This window comes from Mustelus asterias, chromosome 9 (assembly GCF_964213995.1).
Source record: "Mustelus asterias chromosome 9, sMusAst1.hap1.1, whole genome shotgun sequence".
Lineage (NCBI taxonomy): Eukaryota > Metazoa > Chordata > Chondrichthyes > Carcharhiniformes > Triakidae > Mustelus > Mustelus asterias.
The window spans coordinates 112,431,793-112,442,090 of NC_135809.1; the positions used below are offsets into that span (position 1 = coordinate 112,431,793).

Genomic DNA, 10,298 nt, shown 5'->3' on the forward strand with positions numbered 1-10,298 from the left:
ACTGTCGCTGAAGGAATGGTGTTGTACAAATTAGTCAGGATGAGTAATTTAGAGGAGATACTTGGCGGTGTCAGTGTTCACCCTGGCTTGCTGCCCTTGTGTTCCCCAGTGAGTGGCATCAACTGGGTTATGATGTTGAACAACAATTTGGGAGTAGGTACAATGGTGTTGGTAGAACGTACCGTACCACAGTGCTCTAGCGGTGAGCGTGTCGTGGAAAAGTAAGCCAGTTGCAGGCGCACCGATCTCTTTGCCAGTGTTATACCACCCGAATAGTATGCAACTCTAATCTGAAGTTTAAAAAGAATGGGAACCGGGCCAGTTAAATTTCTCTTGACATTCTTTTGGTCTTTCCTTCAGAGCCTGAGAAAATGAAGTCCTTGTCACAGTTAGCAGTGTTGACCAGACAGTGGAGGCCGTCCCACATGAAGCTGGAGCCCTTCCGAGAAATCGTCCTGGAGAGCAGCAGTGTTGAGGAGCTGAAGGAGAAGGTCAGTCACTTCAAGCGGCCATCCTTCTTTGGAGGGGAAGCCTGAATGTAATGAGAGGCTTTATTAGATATTGAAATATTTTCTGACTGCAGGGCTCCTGGGCTGAATCTTGCTGGAAGAATCATGGTTAACATTACATGTCATTATTAATGCACAAGCCATTCTGTTCAGGGGGTGAAGAGATATACCATGAGTTGTGAATCTGCAGGTTTCAGATTCTGGTCAATTTATGTCACTCCTGTCAGCTTCACATAAATGGAATCTTGCCCTTAGCCCTGGCTTGCAAGTTTTAATAGCCGTTAAACATACCTCAGAAAATTAGGGCTTACAATTAACAGCTCAAGTAGATGTTTAATATCATGATCATTGTGAAAGCAATGCCAGTTAACTCCCTGGCCTGCAACGTTGTTCATTTAACCATTCAATCTCATTCCTGCAAGTTGTCAATAGATTTTTAAAATGTTCTTACTTGTCGTTTGTCTCTCTCAATGTCTCTCTCATTGTGTCTCTCAATCTAATCTATCTTTCCCTCTCTTTGCTTCTCTTTCTACACCTGATTTAATGCTCTCCGTTGTTCCTCTGGTTTTCAATCCTTCCTTCTCATTATCGCTCACTCAGATTGATCATTGACTCACGCTCCCAGCAAGTTTTGCCACATTATGTATCATTTCATTCTTGCATTGGACAAATTGGACAATGAACTATAAAGGAAACAATTCTGCCGATTATTGTGGAAGGTTTTAAATCATGGTTATGGCAGTCAAATCGTGATATTGGAGCAAGGGTGAGGAGGGTGATATCGGCACACTCAACAACAGCTTGCATTTTATACAATGCCTTCCTTTAACATGGGGAAAAAGTCCCAAAGCACCAAGCAGATAGTTTGACTGCTTTCATGTCTGAAGCCAAATTTCATTTCATCTCCACATTTCTCTTGGATTTTATTTCAAGATATTTTTCCTAATTGATGAAATAAAGGAAAAAAATTACAGAGGACAGAGATAATTTGGATACTTGAACATTTGTGGTAAGATTTTGGACACTCAAATTACTATGGATTTGAAAAGGGAGAACCGTGTTTGACAAATCTTGTCGACTTCTTCGAGCTGCTAACAGACGTGGTAGATGAGGGAAATGCAGTGGATGTAATGTACATGGACTTTGGGGAAGATAGACAAAGAAGTGTCGAAATTTGTAGATTATATCAAAATAGGAGTCAAAAAACCAAAGCAAACTTCAGTGCAGGTATTTGGGACATTAAAGGTAGTGATGATTCATTCTCCAAAGGGAAGCGTGAAGACATGAAAACAAGTTTGTAATTTGAGGAAAATACTAACCACTTAAAGGAAAATGATGAATATTTGAAAAATAATAAAATCAAAGCGGGTTAAGGGCAACAGAATGGGAATAAATGAGTGGTTTCAAACAGCCAGAACAGGCAAGGTGAGACAGATGTTGAAAGGATAGGGAAATTGAGCTGAGATACACCTCAGAGGCTTGCTTTGGGTGCATTGGACTGGCTGATTAGCCTCTTGAGGTGAGAAGGTAAGAGATTGTGGAATAGATGTTTAAGACGATAATCTGTCAGTTGCGGCCACTGCTGCTCCAGAGAAATCCACATGCAGATAATATGAACCCAAATTGCTAAAAGGGGCAAAAAGTCAGTTTTCAGGTTACATCTAAACCACTTGAACAACTATTCCTTGTCCAATTCTGACGACACTTGGTGCAAGTAGTCTAAATCTGATCCTGAATGGGAGAAATAATTGTGCACGGTGACCAAGCCACGAGTGAAATAAACTTCTGTAATTGCGCATATGGCAGAACTCTATGTGAAGCACCTTGCTGTGTTTTGGCTGATGATCTTTTGTGTTTTTGTTTTTCAGTTACATGCAATAAGTGAAATTCCCATTGAAAACATAGAATTTGCTAAGGTGAGTAATTTAGAAAGACCAGCTCAAAGTGATCATTCAGTTATTTTGGAATGCGATTCATTGTCGAGCGTAGATTTTTAAAAAGTTAATTGATAGGATAGGGGCTTGTTGGCTAGGCCAGCATTTATTGCCAATCCTAGTTTCCCTCGAAGTCGGTGATGAGCTGCCACCTTGAACCACTGCAGTTTCTGAGGGTGTTGGTGGGCGGGGGGAGTTGATCGAAGGGGACCTCCAGGTTGTGTTGTTCGCGGATATCTGATGTTCTTGTCCTTCTAGATGATAGTGGTCATGTGTTTGGAAGGTGTTGCCTAAGGAGCCTTAGTGAGTTTTTGCAGTGCATCTTGTTGATGATACACACTACACTGTTGCCACTTTTTGTTGGTGGTGGTGAAAATGAATGTTTGTGGAAGGGGTAACTCAAGCAGACTGCTTTGTCCTAGATGGTGTCAAGCTTCTCGAGTGTTGCTGGAGCTGCACCCATCCAGGCAAGTGGGGAGTATTCCATCACATTCCTGACTTGTGCTTTGTAAATGGTGGAAATGCTTTGGGGAGTCAGAAGTTGAGTTAACTTGCCGCAGGATTTCCTAGTCTTTGACCTACTCTCGTAGCCACAGTATTTAGATAGCCACTCTGGTCAATGGTAACCCCAGGATGTTGATGGTAAGGGATTCAATGATGATCTCTTCTTGGTGATGGCCATTGCCCAGCCCTTGTGTGGTGTGAATGTTACTTGTCCCTCGTCAGCCCAAGCTGACATTTTTTTGTCATTTTTTATATTGCATTAATTTTACAGCACACAAACAGGCCGTGCAACCCAAACAGACCTGAGCTAGCAGGTCTCCTCCCACCCTACTTCATCTCAGCCCATCAACAGATCATATATTGATATGTTATTGCAGTGATTCCTAGTCTTTCAGGTTTTTCACTCTGCGAGGTCAGTGGAAAAAAGTAGATGAGTCTTTAGTAAATACCAGTTTCCTCCCTTTCCCCTGATCCCTCCAGCTCCAACCTTCTGCCGCAATAAACATCTTCTACAAATGGCAGTTTTGTGATTCACCGGATTGATGTAATGGCTTCTGTCAACACAATAGAGCATTGCTGATGATCCATTAATGCCACTTCATGTATTATATTGTACAGGGCAGGGGAACGTTTCCATGTGATATTTCAGTACTGGAAATTCACCAGGACTTAGACTGGAATCCTAAAGTCTCAACTCTGAATGTCTGGCCACTTTACATCTGCGATGATGGAGCAGTCATCTTTTACAGGTAAATGGATTCACTAAACTGCACGGCGATCTCATTTTGTTATCTCTTATTGCAGTTACAACTAATCTATTAGAATAGGCAGTGTCTGGGTAAATAGAACATAGAAAGCCACAGCACAAACAGGCCCTTCGGCCCACAAGTTGCGCCGATCACATCCCCACCTCTAGGCCTATCTATAGCCCTCAATCCCATTAAATCCCATGTACTCATCCAGAAGTCTCTTAAAAGACCCCAACGAGTTTGCCTCCACCACCACCGACGTCAGCCGATTCCACTCACCCACCACCCTCTGAGTGAAAAACTTACCCCTGACATCTCCTCTGTACCTACCCCCCAGCACCTTAAACCTGTGTCCTCTCGTAGCAACCATTTCAGCCCTTGGAAATAGCCTCTGAGAGTCTACCCTATCCAGACCTCTCAACATCTTGTAAACCTCTAAATGTATGGAATTGCTTTTTGTAACCTCAAAGTTCGAAAATGCTTGACAGCCGATTGCCCCCCAGGACTGCACTGGAATAGCAACCTACATTTTGTGCTCAAGTCTCTGGAGTGGGGCTTTAATCCACAACCTTCGTTGAATTTGAATTAAATGTGTTGGGGATCTCCATAGAAGTTGCTGATGGAGCTTTCCTGATCAGACTTTTGAGTCAATCCTTTGTTTTGATATTGCAGATGAAAAGTTGTGTGTGTTTGCATTGAGTTATTTAGAAATAAATTGCTGCAATGCTTTGATGCATTGCTTTAACGAGGCTTCTTTATAAAGAGAATAAAGAACAAAGAAAATTAAAGCACAGGAACAGGCCTTTTGGCCCTCCAAGCCTGCACTGACCATGCTGCCCGACTGAACTAAAACCCCTTACCCTTCCGGAGACCACATCCCTCTATTCCCATCCTATTCATGTAATTGTCCAGATGCCCCTTAAAACTCACTATCGTATCCGCTTCCACGACCTCCCCCGGCAGCGAGTTCCAGGCACCCACCACCCTCTGTGTAAAAAAAAAACTTGCCTCGTACATCTCTTTTAAACCTTGCCCCTCGCACCTTAAACCTGTGCCCCCTAGTAATTGACTCTTCCACCCTGGGAAAAAGCTTCTGATTATACACTCTGTCCGTGCCCCTTATAATCTTGTAGACCTCTATCAGGTCGCCCCTCAACCTCCGTCGGGGTGATGCGAATCATTACAAGATGTCATCCTGATGTGTGTACCTTTAGGAACAAAAGCAAGTCCCAAGATGCATAGTTCTAAATAAGTGGCAGCCTTTAATTAATTAGTTTCTCTGCACTCTTCTGCAGGGACAAGACTGAAACCCAGATGGAGATGACTGATGAACAACGCAACGGGCTACTGAAGAAAGAAAGCAGCCGGCTGCAAAAATCAGGCCACCGTGTGAATTACTCACCTCGCAAAGAGAAAGCACTGAAGATCTACCTGGATGGCGGTCCCAGCAAAGACTCCAGCCAGGAATGAAACCTGGCCCAGCTTGGGTCATCCCTGGAACCAAAATCTGATTCACCACTGCTGTTTAGAACTCCTGTGGCTGTCCCATTCATCATTAGGTGTACCTAATGACACCAGCACTGATTGGCTTATTGCCCACCAATCAGAAGCCCAGTGCCCAGTTGGGGGTCACTGTCTGACTTTGAATCATGTCGTGCACTATAGTCTAATGTACTGTAAAGTTAAAAGGGATGTGCAAAAAAAAAAATGGGGTTAAACCGATTGAAGATCATGCGGATTCTGCACATATTCGCGAGAAATGCTAGACCCCTCTACCCAATGGGGATTTTGTAGCTGAATAAAAGCTGTGCACAGTCCTAAGAATTTGTCATTTATTTTATTCATAAGTGTGCACATACCTCATTGATGACTTTTTAAAAATACCAACTATACATGGGATAGGGAGGGATGGTATTGATGGTTAGTTAATGTAAATGGAGTGCCATCAGCATTTCAGAACAAGTGGCGATTGTTGATTACAAGCCGACTGAATGTTAAGAGCAGCTTTTACTTGGCCTGTGCGTGGTTTTGTAAATCTGCGCAGACTCATGTCATCAGCGGCGTAGTGGCTGTAACTGCTTTTATCCCCCAGGCTGCAGAGTTTGAGGTTCCGGCACTTGTATTGTTTCAGCGATTGTACAGGCACTGACATAAGCTGCAGCTTGGCGTAGGTCACCAGGACGAAGGCGTTGATTATTATTTGCCTCAGGCGTGCCGAATGGCAGGCATGCCACGTAGACATGGCAGGCATGACCTAAGCCACAAAGTAACATACCACATGCCCAGGCACATGTATCGTGAACACATCATACACAAATGCCACACAAACATGCACAAATTCCACACACAGGCACGTGGTACAGTGTTAGAGGGCTGCTTGAACTGTTGCATTTTTAGGTGCTTTCTTTCTTTGTCTGTTCGCTTGGTATTTTGACATCAATAATTTTAATGCCTTTGTTCAGAATTTTGGTTTTTAAAGGCATTTTGGTTCTAATTATGTATATTGTACTTTTGTCATCTGTATCAAAAGGTTTAATTACTTTGTGAATCTTGTTCCATGAAGAAGCATAGACTGATTTTAATTTTCTGCTGTATTTAATTCACTTGACATATAATAGATTATCTTCAGTGAGAATTTATTTTCAACCAATTCAATACAAAATTAAAAGAAAGTCGGAATGCTGAGCTTGGTTCATGGCTAGATTCACTTCACACACTTAATCAAAGAGCATTAGGAAGTGGAAACGTTAACTGCTGCACCATCATCATTCTCCCTCTAGGAGTTCCCAGAAGACCTCTCACACTTTAATGAGACGGATCATCAAAAATGTTTTTTGGTGAAAGTATTTTTTCATGGCCAATCGATGCTGTTCACAATTGAGTAACATGTCAATAAAACATATATTCATTTTATTTTGATTCTGAAGTTTACATTTTATGGTGGCAGATTCAAACTGCCTTTGGCTAATACATGTAATTTTTATTATTTGCTAGTATTTGGATGTTATGAAATAGTCTGTTAGATTTTGCACAGAAAATGTGGGATTTAATGAAACTGCAGTTCCAAGCATTTACTCTTGATTTTTGTCAACGGGCCAAGGTCGCCAAAATTTGGAGAATCACTTTTCTAAAGTGCTGGTTGGGTCTTAGCCAAAGTAATGTCTAATTCTGGGCACCACTTTAGGAAGGAAATCAAGGACTTAGCAAGGGTGCAGAAGAGATTCATTTGAATTGTGCCAGGGAGGAATGAGGGACTTCCGTTCTCCTTACAGCAGAGAAGCTATTCTCTACTGGATACTTCTCTTTATTAACCGATTTCTAGATAATAGGTGTACAGAGGGTAAGCTGGAACTGTATGAAACACTAGTCAGGCGTACTCAGTACAGTTCTGGTCACTGCATTACAGGGAATAAGGCCTGAGTGGGATCGTGGTCGGTGTAGACTCGATGCTGGATGTCCTCCTTTTGCACTGTAGTGCAATCAAATCATAGAATACCTAGAGATTTTTCAGAAATGATTTAAGAGAATGTTGCCAGGAATGGATTGGATAAGGTGGAGTTGCTTGCTTTGGAACAGAAGAGGCTGGGCCGAGTTTTAATTGAGGTGTATAAAATGAAGAGACTTAATAACGAATAGAAGTGTGCAGGTGACTATCCAGATGGCATGGATTTAAAGTAATTGGCAGAAGGATTAAAAGAGAGTTGAGAAATATTTTCACCTGGGGGGTGATGGGGGCTGGAACTCGCTGCCTGAAAGACAGGTGAAAGAAACTCTCATCCCATTTAAAATTAATACTTGACATACACATGAGGTGCTGTAACCTGCAGAGCTTGAAAGTGGGATTGGAATGGATCGCTCTTTTCGGATGTTTCGAATATGATGGTCCAAATGGCCACATTCTCGCGCAATAGATTTTCTTAAGTCGATTGCTTCATCCAAATCATTTGGGCTCAATATTACCTGAGGAAGATCAAGGGGTGTTTAAAGAGGCACTCCCCATGAGGGATTCTGGTAGAGTGAACCAGGGGAAACTTCCTGTGGCAGGAAAGTTGGTAACCAGAGGGCTAGAGCTTTAAACTGAGTGCCACAAAAAGTAGAAAGATGAGGAAATGTGTTTTTATACAGTGTGTTATGAGCTGGAATGCACTGCCTGATGGAACAATGGAAGCAGATTCAATAATACCCATGAAATGGGAATTGGATAAACAGTTGAAAAGGAAAGCATTGGAGGGCGATGTAGTAAAAGCAGGAGAGTGGGGCTAATTGGATAACTCTAAGAACCAGCACAGGGCCAAATGACCTCCTTATGGACTACGTGGTTCTATAATCCAGTACCTGCATTCTCAGACTTGACTGCATTCTTAATTCCCAGGGGAAGAGAGAAATTTATTTTAAACCAAAATGTATTGAATATGATTTCTTCTGTTCAGCATCTCAGTTCAATGCAGGTCGAATCAGAGTAGGAGCCTATACCCAATGGAATCAGACAGTCTTCAATAGCCACAGATAGGAAGATGACTCAAGCTGTGATAAGGTGAAGACGTTGGCGTTGGACTGGGGTGGGCACAGTAAGAAGTCTCTCAACACCAGGTTAAAATCCAACAGGTTTATTTGGAATCATGAGCTTTTGGAGTGCTGCTCCTTCATCAGGTGAGTGATTGACATCATTGGGAGAGTTTGGCAATTGTTAAAGAAATCCTAATATAGCTTTGTGAAGTCCCAATCTCCTCTGACGACTGAATTCTTCAGTAACTCAGGGATGAAGTTCAGCTTCTGAATGGCGCTAATCTCAATTTCCAAGCAGACTTAGATCAGTTGGTGAATGGACCCATTTGGTCACTCAGTGTGAACAAGGGCAGCATTAAGGTCAAGGAAAGTTCAGTTTCTCTATATCTACTCTGACCAGACCCCTCATGACTTTGAACACTTGTATCAACTCTCTTAACCTTCTCTTTAATTTGTATTGAGCCCAAATGATTTGGGCTAGGTGGAAAATTAAGCTGAGGGGAGAACATGAGTTGCAAAGTCATATAAGATAGTTAAGTGATTGAATCAGAAGGTGACAGGTGTATAAATGTGGGGAAATATCTTCTTTGGAAGAGCAGAAAAGCAGAATTTTTTAAAGGATGAGAGACAGGTAACTTCCCGAGGAATTCCTCGGGTTCCGGTTTACGTGCAGATGCAGCATGCAATTAGAAAAGTAAATGGCATCGTGGCCTTTATTGAAAAGGGATTGCAGTATAAGCAGGAGGAGTACTGTGCCCAGTTCTGGTCACCTCATTACAGAAAGGATGTGGAAGCCATAGAACGGGTGCAGAGGAGATTTACGATGATGTTGCTGGGATTAAGTGGTATGCCTTATGAGGATAGGTTGAGAGAGCTAAGTCTATTCTCCTTGGAGAGGCGAAGGATGAGAGGTGACCTGATAGAGGTGTATAAGATGTTGAGAGGTATTGATAGAGTGGATTCTCAGAGGCTTTTACCCAGGGCTGAAATGGTTGTCACGAGAGGCCACAGGTTTAGGGTGCTGGGGAGCAGGTATAGAGGAGATGTTAGGGGTAAGTTTTTCACTCAGAGGGTGGTGGGTACGTGGAATCGGCTGCCATTAGTGGTGGTGGAAGTGGATTCGATTGAGTCTTTTAAGAGACTTTTGGATAGGTTCATGGAGGTTAGTAAGATAGAGGGTTATAGATGAGCCTAGAAGGTAAGGAAATTGTTCGGCGCAACTTGTGGGCCGAAGGGCCTGTTTGTGCTGTAGCTTGTCTATGTTCTAGAAGGAAGTCTTAATGAAATTATATAGCACTCTAGTGAGGCTACACTGAAGTGCCAGACACCGTTTTTGATTATCTTACCTAAGGAAGGATATCCTTGCCTTGGAGGAACTGCAACGAATGTTCATTAGTTCCTTGGATGGGAGGCATGACCTATGACAAAATTGTGCAGAATAGGCCTATACGCAAGTTTAACCGATGAGGGATCTCATTGAAGCAAAGTTCTTAGAGGACTTGACAGGGTGCATACTGAGGGGCTGTTTGCCCTGGCTGAAGAGCCTAGAACTAGTGGGCACAGTCTCAGGATAAGGTGAGATGAGAAATGTCTTCAGTCAGAGGGTTATGAATCTTTGGAAATCTCATCCCAGCAAGCAGTGGATCCTGTCATATATTCAGTATGAACCAATAGAGACCAAGGAAATTTATGGATGCGATAAGGTGGGAAAGTGAAGTTAAGGAATAAGATCAGCCATGATTTTATTGAATGGTGGAGTGGTCTCATTGCATATGCTGCTTATATTCTAATACTATACTTAATGTTTGATACATCTGCACTTTGCTGTTTGAGTTCAGAGTGTCTGGCATCATTTATGAGCTGAGGCAGGGTGGACGGGAGGCGCAAACAGTTTATTTAGAGTTCATTTTCAGTCAATGAACTGCAGCAAACAGTACCCATGACTGCAGGATATTATCTCCTATAACAGAGTTATTACTCTAGCAAAATGCAGTAAGTGAAGGACAGTTACACATAAATCAATGCCTCTCACCCGAGATAATTCCTACCTCTGTAATTTCCTACAATGATGTGGAGATGCCGGCATTGGACTGGGG

At 42.5% G+C, this 10,298-nt stretch overlaps 1 protein-coding gene across 5 annotated transcripts in view; it reads left to right on the top strand.

Annotated features, from left to right (window-relative positions):
• Positions 1-6,609, top strand: part of usp47 (ubiquitin specific peptidase 47) — a 155,909-nt gene extending 149,300 nt beyond the window's left edge. For all 5 annotated transcript variants that reach the window (XM_078220870.1, XM_078220874.1, XM_078220869.1 and 2 more), the window contains 4 exons: positions 361-491; positions 2,378-2,425; positions 3,566-3,696; positions 4,992-6,609. In XM_078220870.1, the coding sequence (XP_078076996.1) occupies positions 361-491; positions 2,378-2,425; positions 3,566-3,696; positions 4,992-5,166 (485 nt within the window). In that variant the 3' untranslated portion in view covers positions 5,167-6,609. The remainder of the gene's footprint in view (positions 1-360; positions 492-2,377; positions 2,426-3,565; positions 3,697-4,991) is intronic.
• Positions 6,610-10,298: the final 3,689 nt, after the last annotated feature.